General features: G+C 28.9%; 1 protein-coding gene across 3 annotated transcripts in view; it reads left to right on the top strand.

Annotated features, from left to right (window-relative positions):
- The window catches only part of LOC144849501 (GDP-mannose 4,6 dehydratase-like), an 80,916-nt gene that overhangs the window by 27,549 nt on the left and 37,609 nt on the right, over positions 1-15,758 (top strand). For all 3 annotated transcript variants that reach the window (XR_013613979.1, XR_013613980.1, XM_078706429.1), the window contains exons 6-9: positions 1,202-1,306; positions 6,746-6,873; positions 12,725-12,843; positions 13,560-13,656. Coding sequence is in view for 1 of the 3 variants with exons in the window: in XM_078706429.1 (XP_078562555.1) it covers positions 1,202-1,306; positions 6,746-6,873; positions 12,725-12,843; positions 13,560-13,656 (449 nt within the window). In the remaining 2 variants the exon portion in view is untranslated. The remainder of the gene's footprint in view (positions 1-1,201; positions 1,307-6,745; positions 6,874-12,724; positions 12,844-13,559; positions 13,657-15,758) is intronic.

Raw genomic sequence — 15,758 nt, 5'->3', positions numbered from 1 at the left:
CAATCATTAAAAGTTGCTATTTCTACCCACAATCTAAAAGTACTTCTAAAAGTGAGTTTCTGCTGCGAAAAAAAACAAAAACTGATTAATAACTTTAATTACCCATGATTTTTTTGGCAGCAGAAAATGGCAGCGTGAAAATAACAGTTAAATGCCATTTAACTGGTAACTGTCAACAGTTAGTAGGTTATTAGTATTGTAAACTGAATCTAAATGTTTTTTCAGTTTTGGTTTTTGTAAAGCTCTGTCTACACTATCAAACTAGATTGACTAAAAAAGTGTGATTTGCCCAAATATGGCAGTGATATACCAAAATATGGTACTGATATGACATCATCGTGTCAATATATGGGCACATCACATTTTTTTGTCACATAAAATTTGATAGTGTAGTAAGAGCTTAGGTTAGTTTTTAGCCTAAATATTAAATTAAATAGACTTACCTATTTTGTATTATAAAAATATTGTCCATTTAAATGTATTTCTCATTCTGTTATTCCTTTTTCCTCCATTCTTCTTGTAATCTTTTTTTGCATTTTATAATGTAGTCTACACCATTGATCTTTTTTATTTGAAATTGATTATGATATCCCAAATAAAGAATTTTTAAATAATAAAAAAAAAAATATTCATTTTTAACTAAACACTCAATACAAATAAAAGGCAGACCATGCAATTTACTGTGGGGTTATATTTTGTGTTTGCTGCCCTCTGTTGTTAGTAGTTTTGTGATGCCAGGACTGTACTGTTTTTTAAAAATATATATATAAAATATTGAAAATATACTTTGTACTGTTTTGATTCTACAATTTTTCAGAAAATTACCATTACAATTATCCAAAGAAATCATTTTTTTAAAAAGTAGGATAGAAGTACACGTATATTTAGGAGACACCACATCCCAACAAAATGTTCCCTTCATAGGGATGTCCTAACGTAGGGGTTCTAATGTAATTATAAGAAATTATATTAATTATATATAAAAGTAGTTATGTATGTTATTATTATGTTTATATAACTGATTATTTTGTTACATGCTACTAGCCTAGTTAATGTTTAATATATTTTCTAGCCATTTTCCAGGTTTTTATTTACTTGTTTATGTTACTGTTTATACTAACTGTACCATTTTATTGAAAGGATGACAAATTGGAAATAAAGAAGAAGTTAATATGTGTATTTTGATGTTTTATAATTTCAGGTGCAGCTAAATTGTACGCATACTGGATCACAATCAACTTCCGTGAGGCCTACAACATGTTCGCTTGTAATGGTATCTTGTTTAATCATGAAAGCCCTAGAAGAGGTTAGTAAATGCATTTAGAGAGTTTTCAGCATAAACTTTAACTTTAACATTATTTACCAACATTTAACATTAAGATCAAGACACAACTTTTCTCTGATGACTAGCTGCATTATGGGAGTATGTTTCCATATGTGTTTGATCAGGAAAAAATGACTGGGGTAATAATGTTCAGCGCTTAGAGGTTTCACAACATTAGGCGCTATATAAATCCAGGATATTATTATTATTATAACAAATAACAAATTAACATGTTGTCATGTCTATATTGCCTTTACAAGATCAAAGTGCTTTATTTTCTGGTGAACATAATTTTTGTTTGTTTTTGTAAATAAATTTATCTGCGTACATACTTTGGTGATGTAGGTTGAGGAAATAATCTTGAAAATCACAAAGGTTATCCGCTTTTATGGATAACCAATTAATTAAGATATGGATAATTAATAGATGGTTTATATTCATATAAAACCATACAATATGTACATGTAAAGATACAATTAGAAATTAAAGTATATTCTCGGTAACCTTTCAAAACCATTGTGCAAAAAAAAAAAAGAGTTGAATAAAACCATACAATGTAATTAAAATTATTATATTTCTAACAAGTTATTCCTAATCACCTTACTGTTGTCAACTTGAGATATATAAATTTAAAAATTATTATTCTTCAAGAAAAACTTTGCATTAAATTCAGTTGATTAGGAGGTTTGGCAACCTTACAATTACCACAATGAGAATCAATATATCGGAAGTCACAAAAATACGTTTTGTGCTTTCAAAAACATTACAATGAAAACATTTTCAACTTTAATTTATTTCCTTTTTGTGTACCGGAAACCTAATTTTACTTGTGTTTATTCACCATGCAAAACTTGAGTTTTGAAGTTTTTTAAAACAACTTTATTTTATAGTCGAAAACTTGCATCATAGGCTTCCTTATGAGTCTGAAAATATATTAAATTTTGAAATTATTAAGTCATTTGATTAAAATTGTTAGTGTGTAAATCAAAAGCAGCTAACAATAACATTTGTGTGTATTACTAAAATTATTTGATATTTTTACAACATGGCATATTTAAATCAAAAGAGAAAGATATGAAAAAAACCTTTTTTTTAAGAATTGCAATTCTTAACTATTTTACTGTATTTTCATTATTAAATATATTATTTTTGACACACAAAATGCATAAATTATTTCTACTAATTACATGATTGATTGCTTTTATGTTTATTGCATGTTTTTTATTTGTATTATTCTCCAGTTTATTTAGAGTTTTTTTAATTGAATAAATAATTTTACCCAAGTAGTATTTACAGTACTTGGCATTTTGTTTTACATTTTAAATGTCCTGCTATATTGGTTATATAACACCTAAATGAGAATGGATCCAAATAATGCATGGTACGTGATATGTAATCAACCAATCAAAAGCTTATACCTAATATGTGTGGTATATTTATTTGTTTATATGATAGTGGCATAGTTACTGAATTGCTTGTCTACAGGCCTAGTTTCATCACATACTTGATTGCTGTACATAGGCCCATTCCGTCATGACCCTCTTAGATGTCCCGCTGTTGGAGTAAGTTACATGTTGGCCGAACACTTAACTGTTTAAAACCAATTAGTTCATATAACTTGCAACTATTTGCTGGCCATAATTGCCATCAAGACACAACTTTGCGCTGATTACTACCTGCATTATGGAAGTATGTTTCCATACGTGTTTGATCCAAAAAAATGACTGGGGTAATAATGGTCAGTGCTTAGAGGTTTCACAACAAGGCGTTATATAAATCCATGATATTATTATTTAAATAAACTACCTTATAAAGTATTTTGAAGATACTGCAAATAATCTTGAATGAATGATTTCGACGATTGTCTGTACTATATAACATAGCGAAGAATAAAAAACATTCATTATATATTTGATAACACCGCTGTTCTAAAGTAAACTTTTATTCAATTAATCCACGGCTTCTAATGTCATACAAAAGGCAATGAGAATTTGACCATCAAGTAGAACAGTTATAAACGGTCACTCCATAGGTTGTTTTTCATTGCATCACACAACAACAATCTCAATATTTATGAAAAGCTAAATATTTCTGCATAGATCTTAAATTGTTTTTTAATCGTGATCCTATGGCGTAGTATCGTTCGTTGATTGCGATCCTACAGCGAAAAACATCTTTGTTGTTTTGCGAATTAACTTTGAATCTGATTATAAAGTGCCTCGTAGGTTTATTAAACACTGTTGTTACCAGCTTTTAAAAACTTCTGATGAAGTTTTAAAAATAATATAATTATGTATGCAAATAAGATTATTAATTAATAATAATACAGCTGGTATTCTGTTTGTTTTCTGCCTCCAGTTGATTCCATATCAAGCAGATAAGTATGGGCATATACATATTATTTTATTTAGAATTACATTATTGTGATAAATGCTAAATTTATAAGACCGAATAAAATCTATGGGTGAAATTTCAATCACAAAACCCTAATATCTAGTGTGTTTATTTTTCTATTATAGTAATTGTGGAAACCAAAATATAAAGGTTCAAATTTTAGCTGTCACTAATCCAAATCTTTAAAAATGTCCATATTGGAATATAGTTATGATGTGTAATTGGGTTTAACAGACCAGTGGCTGTATTCAACCAATCACACTTAAGTAAGATATTTTCCAGTATTTCACTTAACTCAATAACTTATTTCCCTTTAAATTGTATTCACTTAGATAGAAGATTTTTTTAATTTTAAGGGTAAGTGTTTCCCTAGCCTAAGTGTGAATGGTGAATACGGCCACAAGGATTTAGCTAGAGAAAGTACTGTTTAGGGGTGGTTTTCAGGATAAGTTGGTATAAAATAAAACAGTACTTTCAGGTACACAGACTAGGTTTTCATGGGTGGGTGCTATGTTGAAATTATGCTGGTTGGAAGAGCTATAAAGCTTTCGACATGGCATGATCGTGTTTTATTTTTGTAAGTAGTACTTTTGTAAAATCATAGTAAAACATTATTTTGATCTATGAATTAATAAAGATAACGATAAATAAAATAATGTATAGTATGGCAAGCCAATTTGGTGTTTATGTATCTACTTATTCTCGATGTGATTATTGCAAGATGTTTAGTCTACCTGGATAAACCAACAATAGCCCTTTGTTCTTGAAGAGAACTCGAAAAGTAGAAATCTATCTAATAACTTCCCTTCTATTAAGTTTATGAACTGTAAAGTTTATATTTAGAGAATAAGTGTGGAAGTTATTAATCTTTTAATCTTTAATTTACTCTCGCACTTTATTAGGTTAAAAAAAAATTGTTTAGTTGCTGAAGCAACTCATCAATTGAAAATAAGGTGAATCAGATATTTCCAGGGAAAGCTCCACCATTTTAGCTAGTTTTTACTACCTAATATTAAAAGTTTGGCTGCATCAACCTTGTAGTAATTTTAATTGTTAAATAAGTTAAAAAATGAATTTTTCTAATAAATATGCTTCCACTCAACAAATAACAGTAGAATAATTAGTATCTTACTTTATATCATAAAATAAACAGGAGATTGATTAATAATATGTTTAATAGTTTTTATAAGAAATTACAAAACTTTATAATGACCTATTTATGCATTGGTATTACTGCTTAATAAGTCATGGTTGACTTGGATGTGGAATAAAGAATGCAAAAAACAATAGTATAATAACCATACACAAGCAATTTGCCCTCTGGGCGGTTTCTACAGCCCGCATGTGCCAATTTATTTTGGCTTCAATTTGCGCCACGCGTAACTCTCACATGTATAATGAGTTTGTCGAATTGATCTATTTTGATAAGGACTTAGTACCTAACAAGGTTGTTGTTTTCTTAGCAAAGAATTTGATTTGCGTTTACAGTGCTAATATCGGGTCGTCATTGATTTTGTCAGCAAAGGGAAGGGAATGTTCACGGATATTGACTGCTATATGTACGCTTATTTCAACTAATCTGTCTTTTGTCTTTCTGCCAGTCACCATTATAAAGGGAAACACCTTTTTGATGTTGTAGCCTAAATACTCTGAATGTCAGTCATTGTTTTGATAACTTTAAAGTTTAAACTTTAATACGGTAAAAATAAACTAATTTAAAATTTTTACCATAAAATAACAAATCATTACACAACTGTATATTACCAAGTAATTTAAATAATTGTTTGAAGAAAACCTTATACATACAGTAGTGTTCTTCTATATGTTTAAAAAAAAATATTTATATGGAAGCTATTTTTTATTTATTTATCTATTTCAGTTTTATTTAGAGAGGGTAATGTTTCTAGTTAGACCCTACAGGTCAGTTTATTTTGAGGGCTTCCTCTTTAAAATGATAAAATATAAACAACTAAAATTGTAACTAAATTAAACTCTCTGCAATGTAAAATACAATATATAAAAATACATAAAATGAAAACAATTATGATAAAATGTGTTTTTAAAACTTAAAATAATGGCTTAATATTGAAAGATTCGTTTAGGACAGTTGGTAATCAGTTATATATATTGCAGAATTATTAAAAAAAAAAAATTTATGATGTTGCTTGGATCCAACATGGGATAACATTTTTCTCAAACTTTTAGTTAAAATGTTATTAATATTTAATACGATTTCACCTGTTTTTATTTTGTGAAATGAATTGATTTTGAATTGAATGATATGAATCAGGTTTATGTACATATAAACAACTTTTTTTCAGTAAAGACTGTGTTAAATCATTCACTTTATAAACAATTACAGATTATGCTGTTTTACTACTTACAACTAACAGCATTTGCTGTCGAAGCCAGCCTATATGTTGTAGTGCAAACATGTTGTTTGTCTTGGATGGCGTTTTAGTTTAAAAAATGAGTCAATATGATTATAATAAACAAATTAGTTTGATCTGAATTCTTGATCACACCGAAATGTTACTAAGAAAAGTTAATGTCCGGTTGTATACTGTATATTCATTTTATGCTTAAAGATGTATTGTCCCCCCCCCCCTTCCCCAAACAAAATGAAGATTAATTAAATTATACTTCACATAGGTTATTTTGTAGTTTTAATAAAGTTAATCACTTCTGTAGAAAAAAAGTAATGTTTTCACTTTTAAAATGACAAAATATACGGTTAAATTCAACAAAAATCCATTGACTGGCAGTCAATTTGACTATTTTTTACTTTAAATAGTTTTTTATCCACTTTTTGGTTAAAGTGGATAACTATTATGTGACATTAAAATGACATTCAACAACAACAAATTTAAGAATTATTTTTTCAGGGGGACGATATATCTTTAATATTTGGACATAATGTAAAATGTCACAAAGATTTATTTTTGTAAAAACCAAATAATTATAAGTGAACTTATAGATAACAAAGATTTCTTTTTGTAAAATGAATTAAAAATTGTATCTTTTTAGGTGAAACATTTGTAACTCGCAAGATCACAAGAGCTGTGGCTAAGATCCATATGAATCTAGGAGAAGACGTTTGCCTTGGAAATCTGGATGCACAAAGAGATTGGGGCCATGCTAAAGATTATGTTGAGGTAATCTATATATTTGTAATAGCTATGCCTATACCTAATGTTTAATAATCTAAGGACATTTTTTGTATCTGACCCAAACAAATATATTTACCTGTGGAGAAAGTTGTTCTCTGGTGCCAATCTAACCCACAACCTGCCTGCCTTTTACACTGAACATCTAATGCATCTTGCACTTGAAGGTAGATGTAAAAATATTATTTTACAAAATTGCAAACTTTGAAGAAATAGCCAAACAAATAAATCAACAATTACAACTTCAAGAATTTAAAAAAACATTATCTAAACTCACTTGATTTAAATTTGTATATAAAGTTCATTAAAAAACATAAGACAAAAATTAAGTAAATATAAAAAATATTAAATTAAAAAATTAAAAATTTAAGATAAACATTTATGATTACAAGGCTATACATGTAGCCAGGGATTTTTTTAGAAAGTTAAAAATAAGGAAGTTTTGTTAGTATGCCATTAATGATTATGAATACTAAAATGGACAGAATAACTTTAATTTAATAATTAAAACAAGGAACTTATTTTAATTCAGAATACAGTTCTTATATCAATAACAAAAGCAATTTTACAAACCAAAAGCAAAATATCTTTTGCATATTTAATGTATTGTGAACTATTAAATACTTCTTTTAAATATTCTGATATTGTGAACTATTAAATGGTAACTTAAAATACAAAAAAGCTAATATCGTCCATTTGCATACAATTTGGAATTATTTAAGTGAACTACCTAGTACAAATAACAATAACATTTAACGATAATTGAGAGGAATTAGTTAGAAAAAGAATTGAATAAACATAAATGGTTTTATATTCTGTACAAATACCTGCAAACATAATAATAGCAATTACTAGTCATGCATCCAAACCATTATAATTCTAGTTTTGTTTTTATATTATAGCTAATAAAAACATTGTAAAATAATCCAGCACATTGCACAGGGCATACGTCGGGCTTTCAAACTAGAGAAATTGTAATACAGTTGTAATGATGGTATTAGTTTATTCTATAAGCAAACGACAGAAGATAAGTCAACAATACTCATGTTATTACAACATACTAACTCAACCGCGGCCAATATTGTAGCCCTATCTACCATCTCAACCTAAGTACTATAAACTCTATAATTATTGCATGGATAAATAAATGTTACTTTTCTTTACTAACACCAGTTATTTACTTACAATACAGTAGGGCCACGCGAACAAGCTTCCATAAATACCGGCTTGTTATAAGAGTTGTTAAGTACATATTATGATTTTACTGAAATCTAAACAAGGGATATGATTAAAGACCACTACGAAAATTATTTCAGAAAACAACAGAGTCGTAACTCAGTCTCTGCATTTGTGTGTGTATATATTGCAACTAGTTTACTCAAATCATACCAAATAGTTTTTCTCGGTACAGTAGTATCATCATCATCATGTACGAATGTTTTTAGTTTTAACTGGATATATATTCACTGGATAGTTACACATTTTATTAAGCAAGTAAGAGTTTTTCTAGATAGTTTAATTTATAATTAAAATCATATTATTTTAAAATAGTTTTTTTAAATGTTTTAAACCAGTTTAACGCAGATAAATTCTAAAAAATTATTAGAAACCAGAAATTTTGAAATATGTTAATTATATTTACTGCGCTGCACTTATAAACTTGTCTGCATTATTTTCCCTATTTTAAATCTGCATTTTTAAAATTAGAAATGAATGTTTAGTTCAGTTTTGTGTATTTTTATAGTTATTAGTATGTATCCATTTAATGTAATATTCACAATTATTAATTGATGTATACATTGAGCTAATATAACCGAGTTGCTATTTTTATTTAGTTAATTATTTATTATAAAATATCAAATTGGAAATACTAAGCTAATACTATAAAAAAATAATATCTTTATAAAATTATTCTTTCCATACATTTGTTAATCAAATGATATTTAACCAGTGTCAAATTGATAAAAAAAATGATACCAATGCTGAATATACAGTTTGAAATGTGGAACTTTTTCTCAGTAAAAATGTAATAGGCCTACTAAAAAACCTAATTTAGAATGAACCTTATACTTGAAAGCATTCAAATTTGAATTAAAATGTCTGATTCAGATATGCAAATTAAACGGTACTGTTATCCTGTATCATGTACAATATCAGTATGCCTTATCAGATTTGAACCATGACCATCTACTGGTAAGGAAGAGGGCCTGCCATTGATTGTAAATCAATTGTTTGATTCAATGCAATTAACAATTCACTAAAAACAGTGGTCTATGGTTCGCATGATCCATCATCAGATTTGTACCATGACCATTTACTGGTAAGGAAAACCCTGCCATTGCACCACATTCTTTCAAAATGTGATGAAATGGTTTTAATTATGAAGCATTCTAATTGGCTATTTAAGACCAAGATGAATTTAATGATACATCCTTGGTACATTATCATGCACTACAATGACTGTGAATGTTTGTGCCGAAAGGCTATCAAACACAGTGCAACCTTCTGCAGTAGGTGTCTCTTTTTAGTTCATTAACCTGTGTAGAAGGACACCTTACTCATTACGTCCGTATCTTTCTTTCAGTGAAATATTTTTTTCTAAAATTTATTTATTTATAAATTTGTAATTTTAAAGATTTGGAATATGAATATTGAATATAATTAATTTAATGGGGTTAATGTACAGTAGTACATGGTTTACTAACTTTAATTATTTATTATAATTACTAAAACTGTATTATATTGTTTTTTTTACTTTTTAAAAAGTAGAATAGAAATGTTAAAATCACCAAAAAGCAAAACATTTGAAAACAATTATATATCCATACTTATATTGTTCGTATATAAGTAGATATTTAAAATTTAGGCAAGAGAATTTCGCTAATCATTCCAACACAATTAATAGCTTTGACATGACCCATCCTAGACTCATTTTCAAAACAATTTTGTTCTTATAGAATCCCAACTCCAGCAAAGTGAGATTTCTTGAAATGTTTAATTTAAAGTAATTTAAATATGAACTTAAATTATGATTTATTGTACAGAAATCATTGGTTATTACAGTAAAATAAATAATAACAATGGTTGTGTTTTAAGGCGAATACGCTCATTTTACACGGGTCAAACCAAACCTCCAACTCAAACAAAGGCATTTTAGGTAATAATAACATTTTATCATTGCCATCTAAAGCTCTGTCTACACTTTTAAGCTTTATGTGACAAAAAAAATGTGATTGCCCATATATAGATATAATGATGTTATATCACTACCATAGTTGGGTATATCACTACCGTGTTTGGATACATCACATTTTTTTGTTTCAAACTAGTTTGATAGTATAGACAGAGCTTTAGAAGTACTTTAGGCAGAAATGGTCAACTGTAATATTGATGGTATATACTGAATACTGTATACAGTATTGAGAATATGTAGCACACTTGCAGAGTGTGAATTTGTACCGGAAAATATAGTACAAACTTGTTGTTGAGATGTGTGAGGTCCTTTTAAAATAACATATTAAAAAATGAATTACTCTGCAAAGGAAATCATGAAAGGAATATACTTATTTCCCTAGAGAACTTAATAGACAAAAAGAGACATAAGTTTAGGCAGATAGAGTACTTGTAAATTCTACAACCTTAATAAACCTTTGTGGATTACCAAGAATAATAAGCAAAGATAAGTAGCAGGAAATAATTGGACTTAAGATAGCTTTTAAAGATGATACTTTGTTTAAAACCTCTTTCACCTAGGCCTATATCAGTTTATATTGTCCCCCTGAAAAAAAATAATCGTTTAACTTTTTTTTTGGTTGAATTCCATTTTAATGTCACATATTGACTTTGACCAAACAAAACCACTAATTATGAACCTAAAAAATTGTAATTTAAAGCAAAAATATTAGTGTCATTGAAGAAATCTGTGGAAATAGGAAAAATGAGTTCCCTTAAATGAGATGAATCTACTTAAACGTAGGTATTCTACCATTGTAATACCACATTATACAGTATTATATGTTGTAGTCTGATAGTACAATTAGTGAATGATTATGAGTTGAATGGGGAGAATATTTTCATGAGATTGTGTTCTATTCAACGAGGCAGAGTCTAGTTGAATAAAAATACTGTTAGTGTACTATGTGATATACACTTGGATGACATCATTTAACTCTATATCTGTGGTATACCAGAATGGTCACTTGTTTTCAAATATATATACCAAAATATTGATTAGAACTAGATTTTAATTCATCAATTTTACGAATTATAGCTGATCTCTATAGAAGATAACTTCCCCAAAATTAATCTACACATAAAATAAATATAATATAGCTATTATTAGAAATTATCACTTATAAACAAACTGCCAGGAAAGTACAAAAGTATGGAGAAAGATGCTAAACCATCAGCAATTACTATACCAATATTTTTATTTATGTGGATTTAGATAATTGAATACTATTTGTAAATAAAGAATAATACTATTCAACAGTGATTTAACTGCCCTTTAGACATTAATATACTGCTAGTGTATTCCGTGATAATTAGCTGAAAACCATGTCTTTTGTTTGGTTCGCCATTGAAATCAGAGACTTGTCTCTTTTTGGTTGAAAGAACAATTAGTGTAAACTGGGCTTTAATGAACTCTGTCTATTAAACTGAATTTCTTAATCCAGTTTGTTTTTTTTTCATCAGTACGTTTGGCCATTAGTATGTATACTGTATTCTCCTTCTTTGGCATTGCTAGTATCAGACACAGGCAATATCAAAACCTCAAATATCTAACCTTTTTCATAAAAGACTTTAGGCTTAGCTTTAAAATATTTCTAAATATTATAAACATTATTATTTATTTCACTTTTATTATATACATTTTATCATTGAAACTGCAAATTAATAATAAGTTATTTTAATTTTAATTCATTAATAAATAGTTTTATGTTAATCGAATTAATTAATTATCTTATTACACTATTTAGTGTTACACTATGTTTATACGCTTGCAATTATTCATTAGAATTATTAAATTAATTAAATTTTAGTGATGACCTTTTTTCTTATTTTAAAATTTGAAATTATCTATCTTTACTTATTACAGTAAATTTAAATTCCATATAAGTACTGTATGTATAGTAACAATAACATAATTTGTTCATATTTCTATAAATTGAAGTATTCCTTTTCATATATAATCTTAAAATCCTGGGTATTTATCTTGATCAAATACATTTATTTTCAAATGTTTATCTCATCAAAATAATTGTCAAATGTAAGAAAAGATAAAGGATTATCTCTGTGGTACAGTATGTACCTCTCTGTAGAAAGTAAACATCTTGGAACAAATTCATCTGGGGCTAAAATTATAAATATATTTAATATTTATTATAATTTCAAAATGTTGATACCAAATTTATGATATAAGATACAATGTCTATTTCATTTATTTTGCTTGTAAAGAAACATTATTACCAGCTTTCCAGGTGTACGAATGCGGATGTAATAACTATCAAATCTCTAGGCTGCGTGGTTTTAAGTCTCTTCCCGGTTATTATCAATATTTCTGAATCGTAGCTAACAGGATATTGATTGCGTTTCTCGTTCCTCTAAATAACCTAAGGGATAACGGCGTGTCAGAAGTAATTACGTACTTGTCAACTACCTGCTTATCACTTTGTATATTTTCAAAGTAAATGAAAATTCTCCAGCTTTAATCTTTTGGTTGCTTTACTCCTTCATGCACAAATTTCATGAAAAACATAAACATCCCTGACTAAACAAGAACTAGGCAAAGTCCTATTGATTTTAGTTTCTTTCTATCTCAACATCTCATCTTATTTAGGGGATGTGGATGATGCTCCAGCAAGACAAACCAGAAGATTTTGTGATTGCAACCGGTGAGGTTCACAGTGTAAGAGAGTTTGTTGTTGCTGCCTTTAAATGCATAGGACAAGATATAGTGTAAGTTTATATTCCACAGCTGTAGGTGTCTATGTGGTGAATTTATAATTATGTGCAAGATATTAAGGTTAGATGAGCCCCCAGTTGTGGGGAATGAAATTACTTAAGCACCTGCAGCAAAATTTAAATTGAGGTGCCACATGCATGCTTGCTAATTTGCATATCTGCACCTTATATTGTACATAAGTTTTTTAATGTTTGTATTTTAGAAATAGTATGGTAGATATGGATGCTACTCCTTTTAAGCTTAGTGCCAAAAAGTAGTTGGGTAGTAGTCTATCAGGACTGTCACAAAAACCAGGTTCAATTCCTGATAAGATCAATCCCCAGTCAACTGTAAATGAGTACTTGGCTAAAACTAGGGAGAACAAGATGGAGTGTAAAGGAACTGGCTACTCGACCACATGGCGTAGTACAATGAGCTCCTAACTGCTGATTACCTTTCATTCAAAATTATTTTTGGGCCTACACATGAATTTACTGTAGTTTCAAGTAAGCTATTACTGTTAAATGTAACAGAGGGGTTTGTGTTGCTGCTACACAGTTGAAAAATAGGAGGCACCATCTTTGTACAGTACAAAGAATATTTTTTTTTAAAGGTTTGAAACTTAAACTGAGGTAAGGCCTCATACGTTGTGACTGGACGATGCCTGTCCAGCACATAGGTACACCATTGCAATAATATATTTTGTATGTTTTGTTTTCTAAAAATGTAGATGGGAAGGATCTGGTGTCAAAGAAACGGGTATGGATAAAAATACAGGAATTATACGTGTAAGAGTGGATGAGAAGTTTTACCGTCCAACAGAAGTGGTAAGTCTTTTTCGAAAACAATGAAATAATGTGGTTATTTTGAAAGAATGAAACAACCAAAAAATATGTACTACTAAACTACTTAAGCTTAGTTCCACTTGGATGCAGCGCAACGGATGTACAAGCAGGCAACAATCCGGATGATCTATCACGTTGTGATATTACATACAGTTGGAACCTGACACTTCTGTTAATTAGACTAGAGCACCTATTAAGGGGACACTTCGGGACACATTAACATATCTTCATAATCAGGGTTTTACTGAAATTCAGGTTTTCATGAGAATTTACAGTTTCATGGTGTATGGTTTGCGAGAGGGGACTCACTTATAAATTACACTTAAGTGGAAATCTTTTCAATATTTTTTACCTGATATTTTTTTATTTTTTCAAACAAAACTTTGATGTCACATCCTTGTTTATGAACTTTTGCAATTGAAAGTATTTAACTAATTGGCAATATTGAGTTGTACAATTAGGTTATTCTAACATACTCTTACCCTTCAATGAACATCTGGGTTGTGGGGGCACCCTACTGATTGCTAAGGTCAGCGGCCTTTTGCAAATGTGCTGCTGCCTGAAGTCTTGACAGACCAGGTGCTAAGCCATTTGCTGACCAATCAACGTTTTAAAGATATTTACAGTATACCCGGTCTTGATGGACATTGTGGTGTTTTATTTCAGATCAATTGATTTTGATTTTATTTTATTTTCGGCTACATTTGTGCTGGTTTAATGTGTGATGCAAGTTTTTACCCCCAGGGGTTTAGTGATGGCTGATAGTGTGTCTAATATCGTCAGGGTTGGCTGTCCAAACTTCATCAATTTGGCATGAAATAAAAAAAAAACCTTTCTTGCAATGAAAGAAAAAAATGTTTATATCCTATGGGCTAAATATACAGTTGATGTAAATGAAATTCAAGACAGGTTACTATAATAACTACTCTCAGTACAATGCAGTATCTACTCTACATAGACATGTCCTCAATTTATTCACAGTTTTTTAAATTTTTGTATTTATATATAAAATTAATTAGTGTACCCTGTAGTTAGTTTTTCTGTTTATAAACTTAATGTATATATTATATGTATATATTTGTTTATAATTATTTATTGATTTTGATTTACTTAACATTAAATGACAAACACATGATATGTTATAGGTATAAATAGTATAATATTGTTTATTTTAAATGCCACAACCAACATACATTGAAATTCAAATAAGAAACCCAGATTTGCATCTTCTTAACCACTTATCTTTATACATTATTTGTATCGCAATAATGCTCACTCCAATATGAGTAGAATTTAATTTTAACTACGAGAAATTGTATACTGTATGTTTATGTATGCTCTTAAGGACTTGGTTTACGCTTGAACTTTACAAAGTACGTATGCGTTACGCGTTGAGATGGGTTACAGATTATCAGCTGTAATGGCTTTGGGATATTCATTGATTTCAAACTAATGCTCATATATCCATGATCATATCTTATAAACTCCCTAAGTTTAATTTAAACTTGATTTCATTAATTATAATATCCTTAATTAATAATAATGAACAAAAACTATTATTTAGAGATGATAAAGTAAGCATTAATATTAAAATACATTTTGTTTTTAGATATATACAATGTCAAATTGGTTTATTTTACATATTATTATTAGCATCCTGATTCTCAATTCATTTTGAATTATTTTTGTCATCGTAAAAAATAATGTTTTGCTTTTATTTTATAATACATGCATACAAAGACACTAACTGTCTGTTTGATTACCATTGAACTCCATTAGCAATGGAGTCCCTGGACTGGGGGTTGACTATAGTATGGTGTAACCCTGTTGTAACTTGTTAAAAATGTGTTGCTTTTTATACAATACAATTACAAATAGGAAATTTGTACATATAAAGGATACAGTATATCCATTGCCTGATTATTATACTACCATTGAACTTGTCTCCTTAGCAGGGGAGTTTAATAACTGGGGGTTGGCCATATATTTCCCCTTGTTAGTTAGTTTATCAGGGAGTTGTCCTTTTGATAGGTGTGTCTGCTTACCAAGAGTGTCTAATTAAAAAGGGTATGTTCCAAAGAGGG

Source organism: Antedon bifida, chromosome 8, assembly GCF_963402885.1.
Source record: "Antedon bifida chromosome 8, ecAntBifi1.1, whole genome shotgun sequence".
NCBI lineage: Eukaryota > Metazoa > Echinodermata > Crinoidea > Comatulida > Antedonidae > Antedon > Antedon bifida.
Note: the sequence above shows the minus strand (reverse complement) of the source record. Positions and strands in the feature narration are given on the sequence as shown.